Source organism: Lissotriton vulgaris, chromosome 9 (genome assembly GCF_964263255.1).
Source record: "Lissotriton vulgaris chromosome 9, aLisVul1.2, whole genome shotgun sequence".
Classification (NCBI taxonomy): Eukaryota; Metazoa; Chordata; class Amphibia; order Caudata; family Salamandridae; genus Lissotriton; species Lissotriton vulgaris.
Window position 1 is genome coordinate 328297939 of NC_141697.1, and position 20780 is coordinate 328318718.

General features: G+C 46.4%; 1 protein-coding gene across 11 annotated transcripts in view; it reads right to left on the minus strand.

Annotated features, from left to right (window-relative positions):
- Positions 1 to 20780, minus strand: part of FOXN3 (forkhead box N3) — a 654420-nt gene that overhangs the window by 307518 nt on the left and 326122 nt on the right. For 7 of the 11 annotated variants that reach the window (XM_086937629.1, XM_086937636.1, XM_086937638.1 and 4 more), the window contains one exon: positions 7194 to 7756. In XM_086937629.1, the coding sequence (XP_086793755.1) occupies positions 7194 to 7742 (549 nt within the window). In that variant the 5' untranslated portion in view covers positions 7743 to 7756. Of the gene's footprint in view, positions 1 to 7193; positions 7757 to 15166; positions 15399 to 16891; positions 17427 to 20780 lie in introns of those variants that run through there. The other 4 variants (XM_086937637.1, XM_086937631.1, XM_086937639.1 and 1 more) reach the window with 3 other exon arrangements.

Sequence of the window (20780 nt, forward strand, 5' to 3'; positions counted from 1 at the left end):
AAGTGCTATAACGTTATTATATTAAACAATGAAAGCAGCTGGTCAGCATGTTATTGTAGATACGTTCTCATAATAGGAATACCACATGTATTAAGCGTTGTTAAATCAGATACAAATCATGAGATCATAAAAAAAATTCTTCTAGCTGCTGAAATAGCTCGAATCATGAACCCTCGAAATATATACGATTGGTGCGGCAGGAACAGATATATAGTTATCTATGGAAGTAAAATACTTCATGCTCCATGGGTAGACTGCCAATACAAAAAAAAACCTGGTCAGAAGCCAGACAAATAACAGAAATTGTTTAGTGACTGGACCTGGGATGGAGCTCTTGTATACCTCCTGATCAAAGGGAAAAGTGAAAGTTTAATCTGCAAAAAATGGGCTTGTGCAAAATGTGCCTCTGCAAATACGTTGGACAAAATACTAGATGTCAGTAATCTCATTATGGATAATTGCATATGAATACATAATTAAATAAATACATATAAATATGTATCTCTCCATAAAAAATATCAGAAATAACTAAGGCTATCTAACAATAAAATACATAAAACCAATATACACTGATAAAATGCATTAAACAATCAACTATCCCATAAACTTCAAGTTTTTACACTGACCAACTAGGCCTACGTACATAAACCCAAATTGCACTTGGCAGCTCATCATTATAAGCATGTATATAGGTGTTCTGTGACGTTAAGACCCCCTGGGTACTTGGTGTCTAATTGTAAAATGTACCTAGTTTCTAATTTTCCGAGTTTGTAATCTCTTTTGTAATCTCTATCCCCACCCCGTCTACTAGGGGGTACAGCATAAATCACGAAGTAGCTGAGATCTCTATTGTTTGATTGATGGAATTTCTTAAAATGTCGAGCTACTGGATATGTGTTATCCTGATTTGTGATTGCGCGAAGATGTTGGAGAATACACTTATGTACTTGAAGAATATATATATATATATATATATATATATATATATATATATATATATATATATATATATATATAGAGAGAGAGAGAGAGAGAGAGAGAGAGAGAGAGAGAGAGAGAGAGAGAGAGAGAGAGAGAGAGAGAGAGAGAGAGAGAGAGAGAGAGAGAGAGAGAGTTTTATATTTTCCATCCTTCCCCCTCATGTGGACTCAGAAGTCAGCTGCTAGTGATCCTGCACCGTGGGCATAGCTGTCAAGTTTCCCAGGTTCATGCGCGATGTGCTGCCCCAGTCCAAGTTCTTTCTTTGAATTCTGGGACTTGTACTCCTGTTTCATAATGGAAACAACAAGAAAGTCCCAGAATGCATAGAAAGAATATGGACTTGAGCAGCACATCATTAACCTGGGGGACTTGGCAGGGCTGCTTGGGTGAATGGACGCAGGTTCACTCCTCATTAAATCCTTCTGTGCTGCATAAGTGGGGCAAAGCAGCACAGTGGGAGATTCTTATAATCCAGAAATCGGTCCCTAGTGTGGAGAGAGAGACAGAGAAAACGTAAGCACAACCCCACATTGTGATTAATGTGCACACTCACCCAATCCTCTCTCAAAAGCTTTTGTTTGCAGCAAAAACTGGAGGGGCAACGGGGCAGTCCATGAAAAACCGGGACGTCTGGTCACCCTACCCTTAGTAAAAGTCAGGAAACCTTGGAAGAAGGTGAACTTGGAAAAAAAATGTCCTCTGTGCTGGACAGCTGGCCAACCCTTTAAACGCTCTATTTTGTGAAGCAGTGAAAGATCAGTGGAAACCACTGTTATTTGCCGTTTGAAATTGCATTTGTGAAATAAATAATTAACTGTGGGGCTAGTGGTCTGTCCTTTTAACTGGGTTAGTATTTCGGAGAATGTTGAAAAAGTGTTCTCATTTTAGTTTTTTTTTTACTGTTTATTTTTTGCCGCTAAAGGCTATACAAACATTTCTGATAAACTTGCAACATGGAACCAACTCTAATTCGGTCCCCTCGTTTCCACCGCAGCAAGTGACTCGGAGGGGTTTATTGACATTTTAAGCCAGTCGAAGGATGAGAAACGTCAGAGAAGATGCACTGGCAGTAACCTAGACGACATTACACGTCACTGTTAGTCAACACCTGGAATAGGCCAGGCACTTCGATTGACCAGTAAGCACATAGTAAGGAATGTAGGGTGGGGTTCGGCCGCCTCCGACAGCGAGTAGGATGCCTGAGGGGGCGAACCTCACTTACGCCCAGACTTTGAGGCGAAGATGCTGGCTGGCAGAGGGGCCCACTGTACCGCTCCCGCACGTTGTACATGAAACTCAGCGCTCGTGAAATATGGTTTCACTAATGTTTTGACAGGCTTGCCTCGCGTTCTCCGTTATAAACCGGATGGCATGTTTCCCATCACTGGCAAGGTACGCTTCACGCGCATCTTTATGGATATGCGCTCGCGCTGTCACAACAACTTTAAATAAAATCAGGGCCTAGCGACGCAGTAAAACGAGAACGAGCGCCCGCCTCACGCCTCCCGCGCCGCATAATTACAGCCCTCGCCGAGGGAGGGATTCGACTCCACAAAACTGACAGGGAAGGCAGGCTGCACCCAAACAGGGAGGCCAAGGGCGCGGCTGGAGTAAATCAGTCAGTGAATCCGAGCTGGTAACAGCTCAGTGGGATAATGCAGCTGCTGCAGCGAGGCGTGCAACATGTATGTCACAGGCTGGAAAGTCCATCGAGGTGCTGACCTCAGACTTTCATTATCCCTTGACGTAAGAGATGAGCACAGAGCTCTCCTGAGAATGGTGATAGGTCATTACCGTGTTTGAATGCTAGAAAATGGCCGTAGCGTCGTAAACAACTTTTATTGGGGCAATCAGAGGTCTTCAGTCTTGACTTGCTGGCCTGATTTTGGAAAATTAAAAACCAAAATGACTGCTGTATGGCTCTGTCGCAAAATGACAATGCATTGGCAGGAACCGACAAGTTTCTGTCAATGCTTGAAATGTCCACTAGGCCTTAAGTAATCTACTTTATCGCCCTGGCGGAGGATGACCCGTCCGCCAAATTATAAATCAGGTCCCATGATAGAATGTATCAGAAACCTATCCTAAAAAGCTCGTGACACCGAGCCACACCACAGCATCATAAACTAATCAAATACTCATCCGATCAGAAGAAAAAAAATCCAGTTGGCAAACAGATGTAAAGGCCGCGCACCGGTGATGTGTTTCGTCCAGTAAATTGCACCTTGTGCGGAGGTGCTTTCTTCTGGGGAGAAGGTGTCATACAGTCACCCCAGAGGACGTCCAACAACGCAACGGATTGACGGTACTAAAACCTAGGGGGGCCGTGCACAAGGGGCACTGGACACCAAGAGAGAAGCATGTGCTTCTGCTATCAGACATATTAAACTTTCACATACATGTGGAGTCCAGTTTCTTCGGATGGGAAGCATACAACCATGCCCCTTGAGCTGTAGCGAAAGCCAATGAATGACCACACATCCCATCCCATTTGTTATATGCTGAACCATGAGCGATGAAGCAGAAGGACAGGGGGGTGGGTCAGGCCACTGTTCAAAAAAGTGGAGCCAGATTTCTTGCCCAAAGCGGAGCTGAACTGACCTGGGTAGGCCTTGGCTATAAACATCTTTAGCTATCTGCTTGCCAGATCCTCTGTTTCCAATATACATAGATGGGCTTTGGGTCAGCCTTTTCTCATGATTGGATGGCTTTGTCGTCTTTCTCACATCCCAACTCCTGATTCAATGGTTTTCCTCTCTGTTTTTTTCATGCCCAGGAGCATTCTGGTCTCACATTGTTCTAACTGGCATGCTCATCAGGGTGGGCTCTCGTTTGTTTCCCCTCTCCCCTAGGCCCTATCCACTTCACGTGTACACGTGTTGCTTGCTCTTTCAACACAAGTCCCCCCCCTCACAGATGCTGCACATTATCCATTGTTGCGCTTTTCATTTTTTTTTTTTTTTACCATTGCTCATCAGCTGGAGACTGTTGCCAGACCATATTTTCATGCAAGATGTTCTAAACTTTACTGCCATGTTAGCACAGTAAATTAAAAATGTCCTCCAGCTTTATGGCACATGCACAAGCATGCATCATGAAGCACAAATTGTATCTTCGCATGCATGCGTATCGTCAGCCATCTTGGAATACAGAAAACACATTTCATAATTGCCAGCCATGCATGTCATGTGTCATGATACATAGGCATGCAACTGGTAAAGTAGTACTGGCATAGGCAATTCCTGAGCATTTTAGAGCCACAGAGTAGCGTGCTGCTCGCCGAAAAGTGCTTTGACGCCTCATCAGGCGTAGTAAGCGCTATGTCAATGCAATTGCAAATACAATTTAAAGAAGCTTTGCCAGTGCTTATTTGAATTGGACACCAGCAACACGAAAAAGCTGGGGATGCTGCAGCAAGAAAAGAAATGGAGCATGGGTGGTCAGAACTAAATAAAACCTAGAACAGGAGATCCCATAACCCAAGAAAATCTGGAGCAGAGGCTGCTGAGGGGACCTGACCTGGCACTTCGGGTGGATATGTTCCCTGAAGCCGAACCAAAGCAGATTTCCATGTGGCTAGTTTCTGTTGAAAGTAAAGTGACACAGAGTGAAAAACAATGAAATGAAATGATGCTCGGAGCTATTGCCAGTGGCTTAGAGTTTTGCAAGTATAATACCTACCACCCATCAATTTTGTGTGCGCCTCGGTGCAATGGGGATGCACAGACTTGGGTCCTGGGCTCGCTGTGCCACAAGATTCTAGCTATACCTCACTGATCGGCCTGACTATACCGAAACAAGTCTCGGTCAGATGTTCAGAGGGGCTAGCCTGGAAGTTTGGGCTTGAATGCTTCCAATGAACAGTACCAAGGGTGATTTGCCTTGGGCTAATCTCTGTCTGAAAAGGTGTAGTGGGCGAATAATGATGAACTGAAGTTCAGTCAGGAATTCCACCCATTGCCATTGTGTTTCCCTCTGCACTGGATGAAGAAGCAAGGGTAGTACTGGAGAGTGAAAATGTGAACCATAATATTCGGAAATGGATCAAAATGTCACAGGCATGATTAATATTTTGCATAAGCCTAAAAAACAGAGAGCTGGATCAAGGAATGCCATAACCAAAGAGAAGCTAGAGCCAGGATGGTGCAACAAAGGAGAACCTGGACCACATGAGGGTGAAAAAGGAAAAACAACTAGAGAAGGACCTCCCGCCACCACCCACCAAGTACTGTTCTCGTAAACGTATTGTCATCCCAAGACTGAAAAATCTAAGATGCACCTTAGCAAGGAAGCAGCTGGAAGTACAGTAACACGACACAAGATGAGAAAGGTTCTGAATTCACTGTGAGACTGCTGCATACACTTCTTTAATTTAGAAATGACACTGTTTAGTAGAAGCTGCCACTATTAACACCGCCTTCTGTTAGGCACAAAGCCACACAAGAACAGTGCACATCAGCAGTGCAAGGCCGGTGTATGGCCAATGTAGGGCTGGCACTGCACTGGCCACAGAAGACTCGTAAAAGGAGTGGACACTGCAGGGCCAGGCATGTGCATCTCAATTACATTTAGAGCAGGGACTGCAGGAGTTCGGTAAAAGGAGTGGATGCCGCAGGACCAGTGCAGCTTCTATCAGAGGACAGATTGCTGAAGACAGGTGAAAGAAGTGGAACTGCACGATCAGTGATCTGCCTCTCCACTGCGGAGCGAGATTAGATTTAGAGCCGAGACTGTCGAGGTGAAAGGAGTGGACACTGCAGGATCAAAGTGTACATCTCCTATGAGAGAAGTGAGTGATTGAGACAGGTAAAGGCAGTGGTCCCCGCAGGGTCCGGTACGTGTGTCTCCCAACAGCGCTGCATTACACTGAGTGCCGAGATTGCTGGAATCAGGTAAAATGAGTGGACGCTGCAGGCCCAAAGGTGTGCATCACGTATTAGAGCGCAGGTTCCTGAAGACAACTACAGGCAGTGGACGCATCAGTGGCAGTGCAGGACATCTCTCAGAAGAGAGAGAGAGTGTTGAGAAAGGAAAGGCACTGGTTTCTGCAGGGTCCGGTATGAGTGTTTCCCATACAACCCTGCACCCATTTTGGAGCCGAGACTGCTAGAGTCCAGTAAAAGGAGTGGCCAGTATAGATTCTGGTAGCTCAGTGGACTAATGCATTCACTCCAGAAATCTGTGTGTTTACCTCGTGATCACAGGTTTGAATCTCAGCGAGTCTAGTCAGCCTTTCATCCTTTTGAGGTCGATAAAGTACAACTGAGTTGGGTAACAATACACATTTATTATTCAAGTGCCTAGAGACCCAAAAGTGAACATGAGCTTCCAAATACACATCTCATGTTAGTTAAAGTACTGGGTATATGAGTGCAGCAGGTTTACTTTTTTGCTCATTTTATTAGAAACAAAGCCAAAGTGAAATAAATACAACAAATCAGAACACAAAACAATTATACTGCACTCATCATATCAACTCTAAACCATTTCAGCTTGGTTCACAAAACCCTGGAGGTAGCCATTTCCACATGTATTAAGTAGTGCTATTATACTCGAGCACGGGGCTCTAGTGAAGACCACAAAATGAGGCAAAGCAGCCACCTAACACTTTCAAGCACAAGGATCTCCGAGCAAGGCCTTTCACTTGCAAAGCCATAACAAGTTGACTCTTAAGCTTTGGTCCCTGGTGCGATAATTCTCTACAAAAATGAGAAACCCCTCAAGTACAGGGACCTATTTCACACCAGGCCACTCCAAACAAACACATCATTTTACTTACAGGAAATCAACATACCACATTTTCAAAGCTATCCCAAATCTCCAGAGCAAGACTTTTGATCAAAATAACTGGGTACCATACTTTGATTAATAAATCGGATATGAAGAACAAATGCTGGTTGAAGTGCGCTTAATACCCTATTACATACCTCGAAAACATTAGCACTCTTACAGAGACAAGTTCATCGACCCTGATCAGGTTATGTGCCAGGACCTATCGCATCACACCAAGCTCTTCCTACACGGGACATACTAGAACCACATTCTCTCTCGATCAAACCAACAGGTCTGCCCTTACTTACTGCGGAGAGTTGGCATTGCTGTGATCCCACACTATTGGCAGTTGCATGCAAAGAAAATGCAAGATGATGTAACATATCTTGAATAGGTCACTGGATCACTTTACTGTGGTGGCCCTGCAAATGAATGCTTACCTGGCTACGGTCCTTGTCCACTTTCTTAAAACACTTGTTCAAGGACAGGTTATGCCTCACAGAGTTTTTCCAACCCGTGGGGGCATTTTCAAAGTAGGGGAAATGTTCCAAAATCCAGTTGTAGATGTCCTTGACAGGCAGGCGTTTGCTTGGCGAGTCCTCAATGGCCATGAAGATGAGGCAGCTGAAAGAATAAGGGGGCTTGCAATTGGGGTTCTGCTTGGCATCATAGGGGAGGTCTGAGTGAGCAGGGGAGGGAGGCGTGTCCTCATCCACATCCTGGACAGGGCTGACACTCCGTAAAACAGTGTCTCCAAAGCTCTTGAGCAAATTCTTGCTCTCATGCAACCAGTTCAAGTTGGTGAGTTCCTCATCTTCCATGGCCCCTTTTTCCTTGTCACGTTTGATGGCTGGTAAAGCAAAGTCTAAATCGTCGTCGTCCTGTAGGGCACTTGACAAGGAACTTCCACCGTAACACTGACTTAGTCCACTGGAAACACTAACACCGGTGCCCTCTGGCTTCTTGCTGGGAGGCATGACGGGACCCATTTAGACCAATGTTCCTAGAAAAGCAAAGCGAGAAAGAGTCATGCTAAGAAATGGAGGCAAAGAACTACAAATATATCAAAAACACTGACCACATAGCTGCAGCAATCCATCTCGGACTTGACTTAGAGACAATTAACAGCAAAATGTCTACCATTTCAAAGGAAACACTTCAAATTGCTAATACTAGACCTAAAAGGATCCAGTTCTAAGAACATCTCGCTCTTACTCCAAATGGTATATTGAGTAATGAAAATAAGTTACAACCAACAACAACATTTACTCAATGCGGTCCTCGACAGTGCAAAATTTAAAATGACTTCCATCTTTGAGTCTTGTGTTTCAAGATTAAATCTTGAATCAGTGTCTAATTTAACATTGTATAACCTATGCATCAGATCACTACTATGAACGATAAGCCACGTTCAGGTGAAAGTCTAAACAATTTATTTTATCTTTAAAGCCTAAAAAAGATCATAGCATTGTTGGGTGGAAAGCACATAACTGCTGTAAAAAGCAACCAGCTGCTTTGCGTTTTACTGGACGCAGGAAGAGTCCTGAATACATGCTCAAGCAATCTCACTGGTTAGAGGCGGCAGACCAGAGAGCAGAGGACGGCCCGGGACCAGGGTTCGATTCCCGGCGCGGCAGGGTTGTGGACCAGGGTCAGCGGACTCGATAATTCTCGCCTCGGTGCCCACTCTGATCAGCGATCACACTCGGCAACTCTGGGCATTAGCTTGCCTCATCTTCACTAACGCCCCACCAGACCGCCGCGGATGCCTGGTCTCACCCTGGAGATACCCATTAAGGGACCATCTCTCAGGGAAGCCAGGAAGGGTTTCGCAGCGGTCTAAGCGCCTTGGGACCCTACGGGTAAGTAGTGCGCTATATAAATGCCAATACATACATTTACATTTACTTTTATATATGTTTGCTTATGAGGGGTATGTGTGCAAAAAAGGGAAAGTAAAGGAACCTACAAGTGACATACATAAAGTTTTGTTTCAAAACCTATATGATGTGCTCCTAAAAACATAGATTCTATATAGTGGCAGCAAAGTGTGGCCAGGCATACAATTAATCTAAATTCATGCACAATTCTTTTTTTAATGTTGCTATCCAATGTGTTTTTAAATTTTGCGATTTTAGCTTTTGTTTCTAAAATTCAGCAAGCTTAAAAGAGAACTATGTGTTTAACTCCTAAATGCAGCATAGAGGCTTAAAGGTCGGTCTGAAGAAAAAAGGAAACAATCCTTAACCAATATGAATTAATACTACTTGCTTGAATATTGGACTACCTCGTGGCATTTGTTTCTAAAACTGATCATAATATGTAGTAATCACCTAAAAAATAGTTAAATGAGAGGGTAGGTTTGCAGCTCTGTTTAAATGTCTGTACAGTAGCATTTCTATAACACTACCACTGGCGAGGCACCGAAGTTCCTACAAACTTTCTTAAACATGATGGCACATCTTCAAACTTAATGCTAGATCTCAACTGTAATCACTTTGTAATGCTGCTTGCAATTTGTACACAAGTAATTGAAGACTAGTGCACTTGTACAATGCATCCGTTTTGCTCAACAGTTGGAAAGTGGCCCCAAGTGGCAAAAACATAGGACATCTATCAGTAAACTCTAATTTCAGCAAATACTTTGATGGGATTCATATCCCCACCCTATTCTACTGCTTCAGAGCACTGTGGTGTTTTCTGTGGGTTTAGAATTGTTAAAAGGAAATTAAGGAAGCACCAAAAAAAACAGAACAAAAATTGTACATCTAACAAGTGCGTAAACAGGGTGCTGTGCAGATGGCGTACTCCAAGGTCTGCTTGATTACTCTCCTGATTTACAAACTATGCAGGCTGATCAGGTCTGTGGATGGCGCAACCAGAACAATGCTATCAGCCAAACATTTTGAAGGATTTCGCTTGAAACTTTGTCTGAAAAACATTTAGGGTGAAATACCCCTGGCTTGAAAAACTTTGACCATTACTGCAACTTACCGTTTCTCATTAAGTGTATTCAGAATCTACATTCATGATATGCACCTACCGAACTCAGGATGGAGTGCTACCTCGTTAGCTTACCATCTTGGCTATAGAGCCAAGAGGCGTGGAAAGGACTGCACTGGTGAGAAAGATGCTAAACTTTATTTAGGATTATGCTCCTGGGCGAAAAAAGCAAGTGGATTAAGAATGTGCTAGTGTAGTAACATTATCACAGGTGAATGCCATGAAGCAAAGACTGAGGGTGCACCTAAAATGCAAGAAATATGTACAAGTGGAAGGAAAAAAATAGTATGTGCATGAGCTCGTACAAGACAAGTACACGTCAGGATGTGAACACAATCCAGCCACATTAATATAAAAATACATGCATTCAATCCAAGATACATGGCTGATAACTGGAAGAGATCAAAAGTTCTGGGCAATCTGTAACGAATGAACAATGTCTGACTTTTCCAAGTTCAAACAAAAATAGGGTACACTTTTTGCCAAAGAGACTAAAATCTGCACCAATCACACGGTTCATTGTTTAGCTTACCCCTTCATTCAAAGCCAGTCACACAAACACCTGTAGGCTCCAGGGGAGTGGACCAGTTCGCCACTCGTCCTTATGATGCTGATTTTAGGAAAATTAAATCTTGGATCAGCCCCAGCGAGATTACAACTGGCAAGTTGTGCCTTCAAAGATGACAAGTCGAGTGCATTGACCTACGAAAGTAATTTCTCTATGAACAGGTCCTAAATTGTCAATTCAGTGCAGTTTAACTTACGCATTGTATAAGCATTGCAGCAACACTGTGTCCATGTTGTGCCAGCGAGGCTTAAGGTCAGAAAAGAAAAATTAACTGAACGCGTCTTTCTAGTCCCTCGAACTTAACTCTGGCAGCGTCTGCAAATGGAAGTAAGTGGTAGGTCCCAGGAGCTCCTAAACAGGAAAATTATATGATGGCAGACAGAAAAGGAATTTAATTGCAGTGTTGCTATGACAACATGCTGCTCTCTTTCCGTTTAATTTGCTTATCTGCCAGTCTCATCCCAGAGGGACAAACACTTCATTCTTCTGATGCTCGTCCAAGTACAACCTGAATCGCTGATCGCTCTCCTTCAAGTACAACCGGTATCGCCAACTCCATGCACAACATGCAAGTACAACGTTGCTTTTCCAAGTACAATATGCACAGATGTGGATTGTCTTTCAAACACAACCTGTGTAGCTAAGGATGCTCCTTCACGTAAAACCCCTATTGAAGAAACTCTTTGAAGTATAAAATGCATCAATGAAAGTACTACTACAAAAACAAGCTGTGTCTCCAATAATGATCCTATAAATACAATGGCAACACCGATCACGCTTCTTCAAGTACAAATTGTACCACCAGTGATACTTCTTTAACTAGAACCTTCAAGGCCGGTGATGCTTTTCCATGTATAATGTGTATGGCTATCGACTGCCTTCCATATAAAAACAACATCGATGACTATGTTCTTCAAAGCATCAGTGAAGACAGTCCCCCAAACAACCTGCATTACCAGTGATGCCCCACCAAATACAAAACTGCAAGTGCAACGTACAGATATGACAGTGCTCCAAGTACAATCTGCATTACCAAAAACAAAAAAATACTCCAAGTACAACATCCAACAACAATGCTCTTCAAAGTTAAATACGCATGCCTGTCAATCATCGTCTAAAAATAAACTTCATTGCCAAGGATGATCCCCGTATAAAAAAATGCCTTGAGTATGATATTCTTCGAAGTCCATAAATTAATGCAGAAACTCCCCCAAATACAAACATTATTACCAAGAATGCTCTTTCACATACAGCCTGACCGTACAACCGGCATGCGTGACGATGCACCAAGTTCAACCTGAATCACCCCAACAGCCCTCCAAGCACAGCATGCAATGGCACTACTCTTCCAAGTGCAATATACATTGTTGGCGATCATGCTTCAAGAACATGCATCACCTGAGATGCCCCGCCACACAAAGTCTGCACCAACAACAATGGTCTTTAAAGTTCATCATTCACCAGTGAATGTACTCCTTTCTCCACAAGTAATCTGAATAACCAATACTCCTTCAAAAACACCCAATTAATGTACAACCTTCCCACATGCCAATTCTCCACTGAGTAAAATCTGCATGGACGAACATCTGCCTTCTAACCTAAAAAGGCATTAAGGCTACAAGTAAAACCTGCATTAATAGCAATACTATATCAGGTACAACATGCATAAAAAACCATGTTACTACAGTAACAACCTGCATCAACAGCAATGATCTCCCAGTACAACCTGCGGAAATCATTATGCACCGAGCAGTAAAACATACACTGATGTCGTTAACAGTTCCATAGAACTTTGAACCTGTTGAAACAGTACAAGGGCTCCTGGTGTGGTTCAGCATTGTAGGCTGTACAGTCTGCAGGAATGAAAAGTACATCCCCATGAACACATGAGTGATACGAAAGGTCTGGCCCACCACACTTTAGCATCCAAATATACTTTTGTAGCATTCCTCCATTAGAATGTGATACCAGATTCCCTTCCCCTCTCGTGGCAGACAAAGAAATGCAGAATCACATGAGTCCTGCAGAGCTGAGCAAACATTTGCTTAATCTGCTGCCAATTAAACAGCTCCACCAGATAAGTAAATAGCTGTTCACAGGTGCCCTCAGGGCTGTACTTCATTAGATACTGTATATATTTTGAGTCAGTTTGAGGACGAATCACTTAAAAAAGACGCAAGAAGTACTTGGGGTCCACAGAGTCACATACCGCTAACATGAGACCTCAGCTCAAGGAAACTTGGCGTTTAGAAGACTCCTCAACAAGTTCACAAGGCACAGCGACTGTCTTGCACCATTTTCAACTTGCGAGCACTTCAGATACTAGTGAGTGGATGGCATGAAGAATCCTGATTTTCAGAGATGTAGTAAAGAAAGCCGGTCTAGTGCTAGCCATTCCATACATTTTGTAGTCACTGGATGCCCACAGTTTTCCCCTGCTTCACCAGGGGTGCACCAACTCAGAGTGGCATTTGTGAATCAGGTAACAACGATGCGCCTAAGCCAGTGTATGTGACTGATACTCACTGCTCGCTACTATGGAAGAATATAAAATAAAGAGCCAAAGGTGTGCTTTGTCCCCATTCTGAGGTCACAAACAGAACAGATACACTCCTTGCTCTGCTCTGAACCGCGCCAGGTTGGGCCTGGGGACAAAACCGTCAAGGATGCGCAATTCGTGCCCAGGGTCTAATAAAGTGTTGGCCACAAACTGGTGGTTGGTTGCACTTTATTCAGTATTTCCCCCCCCAATCGGAATCAGGGCATAAGACTTCCTGGGGTGGTCTCACGTTATCTTCCACCTGTACCACGTGGTCAACTGGCACACCTGGCATTCCAAGGCCCCAGCACCTACAATCACATCTGTCAACATCACTTCTGCCCATAATTCCCATTTAACGCTGTGCACTGCACACAAAGCGCGCTGAGGTGGCTTCTGCTGTTTGCAGAACTTTACATATGAACTAATCTACATGTTCACCCACTGCATTCTTTTACTCAACAATTTGATCCTGCAGCATGGTCCGTGCCAAGAAGATTCAATCTGAACGCAGCCTCGAAGCCTGTCGCTGGGATTAATGAATAAATCATTTACTGTCCACGCGGCAGCATCTCTTTAGTGTCCTGGCAGCAAAGGGTGGGCCGAGATGAGGGTTAGTCAAATATGGGCAGGTTAAGTAAAGATCAACCGCGGGCACAGACAAACACAGCACAAGATATTTATGCCTCGTTTTATACAACAAAAGAGAAACCGCGCTCCGACCGCAGGGTTAGCACAGGCAGTGAGGCGGGCGCGCGTGTCAGTGATTTACCGACTCCTGGGAGTGAAGGCATGGGTCGTCAGTCCCATCAGGGCGCGGGGAAGGGGCTGCCCGCGCCTCTGAATGGGGGCGGTGGCCTCCCAGCAGACGCGTCTGCACTCTACCTGTTCCAGAAGTTTCGGAACCAACACCAAAATGTACAGCGCCACGTAAGGGATTTGTTAATTGTGATTCTTTCTGTGTTTAAGAGGAAAGAGTCGAATTTTAAACTCTTGAGAGATTCTGCGATGTTGCAAAGTTACTCTGAAGTCGACGTACTCAGTACAGACACGTCATCCGTGTAAAAGTGAATTAGGCATGAGAATGTGGAATGGCGGGGATTGGGGGGGGGGGGCACCTCTTTTATTGTGGAGACTAACTTCGGAAAATGAAAAAAAGGGGGTTGTCGGAAGAGCAGGGAATGCCAGTGTTCATTTTGTTTCACTGATCTTGAATGGACCAGCTGCCGTGTGAAGGAGGGGGCAAAGGGCAGACAGGGGAGAGCGCTCCGCAGAGCGGAGAGCTCACATTTCAACACTCTCAGCTACTGTACGTGGAAGAGAAAATAGAGCAGGAAATGCTGATTGGTCCGAGACTGAGTCAGTCGGGCTGTTGCTAGGAGACTGGAGAGTGCTCTTATGCAGTGCCATTAGTGGCCTCCCTCCATAACTGCTGCCATGGCCTAACCCTGCCTGCTGGCCCAGCCCACTCAAAACCAACTTCTTGTTTTTGAAGGCGGCCGCACCGCTGCTGTGCGCCTGCGACACATGTGGCAGACAAACTGTAGCTGACAGCTGTCCTGCAAGGCTTCCGGTGTGGCCATGCTGGTGACAGTGTCAGCGCCAAGCAAAATGTGTGCACCGCCAGCGCCACACAAGCTGAACACTCCGGCAATGTGAGGCAGTCAACTCGCTCAACAATGTGTGACTGAACTGCCTTTCACACTCTAAAGCACAAACAGCACCCCACCCCCCCCACCCCCAATCAGCACACTCTGCAACGTGTGCAGACACACATTAAGACACAGTCACACCCTTCATAAAGTATGCACAGCCGGCATCCACACAATCCAAGCCAGGCCCTGTAAGCAGCCTGCACAATCTCACACTTACACTCTGCACAGCACGATTAAACCATATGAGACTGACAGAACCTGCACGATGTGATCGCAGGCGGCAACATGTAGAAAACGAGACACCCTCCGTGATCTGTGACGGTCAGCGAATCTGTGCTACAGACAGTAACCAGAACAGTGTTGCAGTCAACAGCGTGCAGAGTGCACAGGCAGTACGTCATATACACACTGCGCCCTGACAAAAAAGTGTATATTGTAACACAGCCCGCCCTCGTCACTCCAAATAATAATCAGAAAGTCGTACCCCCTCCCCTTACCCAGCAGGACTGCACAGCAATGCACGGCCGGGTGCACCCGTCACGGATGGTGCCCAAAACGACCCACAATGCGTGCACGTGCCACGAGTGCAGGTCCGGGTTGGTGAAACACCCCTCCTCGCGCACGGCAGCAAAGACAACAGAAACTTACCTGGCAGTGGAAGGAGGGGGGAGGGGTCAGAGGCTCCGGCTGCCCCCCAGGACTGCGAAAAGTTTCCTGCCCTGCATGCTATGCTGCCAGAGCCCCAGAGGTGGAGGGGGCAGAGAGGGGCTCCTCGGGGTGGGGGCGACGCCTCGGTCCTCCCCTCCAGGGCTCGCCGCCCTGCTCTGCAGAGCCAGCACGCAGGGCTTCCTTCCCTCCAGCCTGGGCTACAGGACGAGAGAAATTGTTTCCACTGCAAACAAAAAGGCAGCACATGACCAGGGAGCGAGCGAGGGGGAGGGAGGGGGAAGGAGGGAGAGAGACAGCGTGGGCTGGGCGTCAGCAGAGGCTGCGGAGAGAGCGCGAGGCTGAGCACGGAGGTCGGAGTGGATAGACCGTGGAGGCAGAGGATAGGAGGGAGTGAAGTGCGGAATGAGGCAGAGAGAGTGCCAGGGGGACTCTGGGGCGAGGGTAGTCACGGCACGGGGGTGAGGGCAGAGGCACATGCAAAGGGCTGCAGAGTGTGGGCTCGACTTGGTGACATTAAGACATTTATTTGCAGGGAGTGGGCGTCAGAGAGTGAAACAGTGGGCTCGGGGTGGAGTGGTTGGGTCTTTCGGTAGGAGGAAAGGTGTCAACGGGTGCCCAAAGGTGAGGCTGTTAAATCAAAGAACGAGTGTGAAGATGCCAGGGTGGACTCACAACCTTAAGGGAACGTGGAGGAGGTGAAATCTGGGGGTAAAAGGAAGGGGTCACAGCTGAAGGAGCATGAAGGAGACATACGAGTCAGGGAGAGGGGCTCAAAATGTAAGGAAGGGGGTGGGGGAGTAAAAGCCTGAGGGAAAGCGTAGGTAGAGTGGTCTGAAGGAAGAGCCAATGGTGAGGGAGTGCGAGGATGGAATCCCACTGTCCTATTTAATTCATCATACATAAATTGCACTCCGTGACCACCTCACAGTATGTCTTTGGCTTGTATTTTACAACAAACTGTATTCTGGGTGTTGTAGTCACGATTTCTGGCCACCGGACTAGTTACACTAGCACACCTGATGGCAATGGTTTATAGGGGGAAACCGCGCACTGGAAACAGTGTGAATTTACCATCCACAAAATCCCATCTGTAAACTCTGCCGCCGCCTCCACCGTGCCATTGAACATAGTCTGAACCCTCCAAAACAGACCGCAAGCCACCTTCATAAGTGTGCCCGTCCATGGCTCTCGATCCAGCGGCTTTCCACTAACCATCATCAACAAACCCTGCAAATCCAAGAACCCTGCTTACCTCCCAACCCTGAACTTTACGGTCTGAGCCTACCTCTCTATAAACCCCGTAGCCCCTGTAAACTCCACCGTCTCTCGCCCCCATACCCTGCCCTTCATCCCCCCCCTACTCCAACGCGACATCCAATACATCCAGTGCCACCTCCCACTCTTGATCTCTGGTTGAGTAATCCCTCCTACTTCTCCTCTACAGCCACCATCCTTGTCAAGCTCTCAGCCAGCCATCTACAGAAACTTCGCAACCGCCTACCGTAGCGTACCCCTGACCCTCACCCCAACCCCCTGTGACCCCCCCCCCCCCCCCCCGGCCCCCTGACTCGACTTCTGAAGCACAGACTTTAATGCACGGCGCTCCCCAGGTCTGAAACGCGAGTCACGGGGCGGCGAGTGCAAACTTTTCAGCCCACGAAGTATGCCGATTCTGGGTTTCAGGCGTAAGGCCACGTCACTTACTTCTGAAATGGTGGCGGGTCCGCTGGAAACCGAGCCCCTGTCTATCCACGTGTCTTACACAGCTGCGGCAGACTCCTCCCGGAACCACACACTTCTTACTGTCTCCTGAAAAACGGTCCATATTCCAGCTGGCCAGGGGCCGCGGGGCTTCTATCGGGCTGGCCCCTGGGAGCCCAGCAAGAGGATCGCTGGCCCTGATGGCATTCTGGCGACAGGGCAGTTGTGGTCGATGCCTTCACGCAGAGAAAAAAAACACCTCATGTCTCCATGCCTGTCCTTCCTGGGACTCCGAAAAGCCGCCGCATGCGCCCAGATAAAGCGGGGGGCTTATCTTCTGGCCATTTGTGCTCCAGGCACGACTCCCAACTCGCCCTCCGAGCGCAGACCACACCCACGATTGAGCTGCGAGTTCTGTCTTTTGAAAGAAAACACCAAAAATGTCTTAGCCTTGGGCCAAACAAACGGCCTCTTTATCTCTTTCCAACTCCCGACTGCCTTGAACACACTCACAGACCCAAGAAAATACTACCCAGACAGTTGCCGTAATTAGTGAGGGGGGAGAGGAAGCCATCCGCCGCCCTCTGCTGGCAGACAGCGGAACACGCCGTGTTTCCTTCCACAAGTTACTGTGGAAATGTATTATTTAATTATGAGATCTTACACGGAACGGACATTACCGAAACAGAACATTACGAGAGAATAATAAGTTACATCAGTTAGAAATATTGAGCAACACGATGTAGACAGATACAAAGCTAAATAAAATAAAATGCAAAATGGAGGTAAGAGGGGTCAGCCTCAAAGCAAGGGTCAGCGCAGAATATAGGTCTTAGAGAGGTTGGAGGGAAGAAAATAATTGACATTATATGCCCTTCATATAAAAAGGGCTTTCAGTTCGGATTGGAAGATTGTCAGAGGTAGTGGTGTGTACGCTCAGAGAGAGATGAACAGGAAGCGGTAGCGTCAGAGGCCCTATCTGTCCTGCAACAGCTGGAGAGTTCCAGAGCCCAGCAGGGAAGACACCACACTACATGCAGCCAGGCACCTGTGGAGGGCCTTTCACGGTAGGATATATGAACCGGGGATACAACAGAAAAGTTACTTTAGTGATTGGCCACTAGTGAGTCTGCAGGGACAGCGATGCCAAGGATCACTGATGACACCAAGGGCACAGCCATCACCTTTACATCTTATTACAGACCGCTCTACGCAAAATACACACTGTCTAAGGCGGAGCTGAAAAATCCCTTCACCTCAGACCTTCCAGTAAGAAAAATTTCTGCCTGCTGATCGATATGGTCTGGACGTCCCGATAACAATAAAGGAAGTTGCGGAAACAACACTTGGGCTACAATCTGCAAAAACTCTGCGCCCCAACAGCTTCCCGGTGGAATTCGTCAAAACATTCCTATGCCTGATCACCATCTGCCAACACTCTACCGGAAGAGGCGACCCAGGCTTGTCTTCTACCAAGAAATTTGTGCAGGGCCACAATAGTGTTCAATACCCAAAGCGAATAAACCTCCCCAAAATGTACATCATATCGTCCAATTTCACTCATGACATAGAAGCCAAATTTCTCGCGGCGATACTGGCTAACGGACTAGTAAAGGCCATAAACACCATGGTCCATCAAGACCAAATTGGGTTTATACTGGACCAAAGTACTCAGTATTTTCTAAGGAGGCTGCATTTGATCTTGACCAGACAGAAGGGACTGGTTGACCCCCATGCTCTTCTTCTTTAGACTTAGAAAAAGCTTTTAACTCCATAGGATGGGAATTTCAGTTTAAGGCCCTTCAAAGATTGAACTTAAGTCCCTGTTTTCTGGCATGCATCAAGCTCTCATATTCTTCATCATGGGCAGAAGTTAAGGTGAACATAATGCTTTCTGATCGAAAGAGGTAACTGACAGGGGTGTGTTCTCTCCACCCTTGTCTTTGCCTTGGAGATTGAGGCCCTGGCCGAGGATATCAGGAAGGACACATTGATAAAGGGCTTCAAGTGGACGGGACAATCTGACGACCATCTTTCAATGTGCACGGATCATGTGCTTCTCTTTCTCCTTGACCATCACTCAGTGGGGCCTCCTATAATGCAAATAATACATTTATATAACAATGCAGCAGTCCTGATGGTTAACTGGAACGAATCAGTGCTGGTGCCGCTCACATGGCAACATGGAGAATGACATGGCATCCCAACGTTCAGATCCATACAGAAAGTTTCAAGTACCTGGGTATACACATTGCACACACTCTACTCACAGCTAGCTAGCATGAGCTCTCAATATCACTCTTCTGGTGACCAAATGTAACAATGATTTACATAAGTGGAAGTCTTCCTCTACCAATCATGGGTAGGTGGAAGATTCTTCTATCAATAATGGGTAGGTGGAAGACTCTTCCTCAATCAATAATGGGTAGGTGTAAGACTTCCTCTATCAATAATGGGCAGGTGGAAGACTCTACCTCTAACAGTAATGTGTAGGTGGAAGACTCTTCGTCTATCAATAATGGGTAGGTGGAAGACTTCCTCTATCAATAATGGGTAGGTGGACGACTCTTCCTCTATCAATAATGGGTTGATGTAAAACTTCCTTCACCAATAATGGGTAGGTGGAAGACTCTTTGTCTATCAATAATGGGTAGGTGGAAAACTTCCTCTATCAATAATGGGTAGGTGGAAGACTCTACCTCTATCAGTAATGGGTAGGTGGAAGACTCTTCCTCTATCAAAAATGGGTAGGTTGAAGACTTCCTCTATCAATAATGGGTAGGTGGAATACTTCCTCTATCAATAATGGGTAGGTGGAAGACTTCCTCTATCAATAATGGGTAGATCCAAAACTCTTCCTCTGTCAATAATCGGCAGGTGGAAGACTCTTCCTCTATCAATAATGGGTAGGTGGAAGACTCTTCCTCTATCAATATACACATTGCACACACTCCACTCACAGCTAGCATGGGCTCTCAATATTACTCCTCTGGTGGCCAAATTTAACAATGATTTACATAAGTGGAAGTCTTCCTCTACCAATCATGGGTAGGTGGAAGACTCTTCCTCTATCAATAATGGGTAGGTGGAAGACTTCCTCTATCAATAATGGGTAGGTGGAAAACTTCCTCTATCAATAATGGGTAGGTGGAAGACTCTTCCTCTATCAATAATGGGTAGGTGGAAGACTGCATGAATGTTAAATGTCGTATACTTGTAAAGCGCACAGCTGCCCCAGCAAAGGGGCGTCCCGGCGCTGTATACCGCTGGGGAACCCATCCTGGCTTTCCCTGTGAGATGGTCCCTCCCGGGCATCTCCAAGGTGAAGACAAGCATCCCCAGCGCTGTTGGGGCCGTTAGTAGAGATTAAGCAAGCTATTGCCCAGAGTTGCTGAGTGGGACCCATGGTTGGAGTAGGCACCGAGGCGAGAATTATCGAGTCCGCTGACCATGGCCCAAGACCCTGCCGCGTCGGGAATCGAACCCTGGTCCCGGGCTGACCTCTGCTTCCGGGTCTGCCGCCTCTAACCAGTGAGCCACACCACTCCACTAGAACAGTTACGCCAGACGGAGACAATAATCACAAACAATCCTGCTGTTCCCGCCTTCTGTATCGCCCATAAACCAAGTGTATCGATTGAGGATTGCCTCCAGCAGCTATAGGTTCAAAGATATCAGCGGTGACCACCCGTAATAGGGTGAAAACAACAAACATCTACGATGCAGGCTGCCGTCCCAAGGTGCCGCTGTTTGCCTAGTGCCCAGTGCTAGGAGTTACGAACGATCCGTGTGCCCTGCAACAATGTCCAGCTGAGGATCCTGCTAGCTCCGAGTGGGGACTGACCCAAAACAACCTGAGCACACGCCCCCGGTGAGTGAGACACCAGCTGTA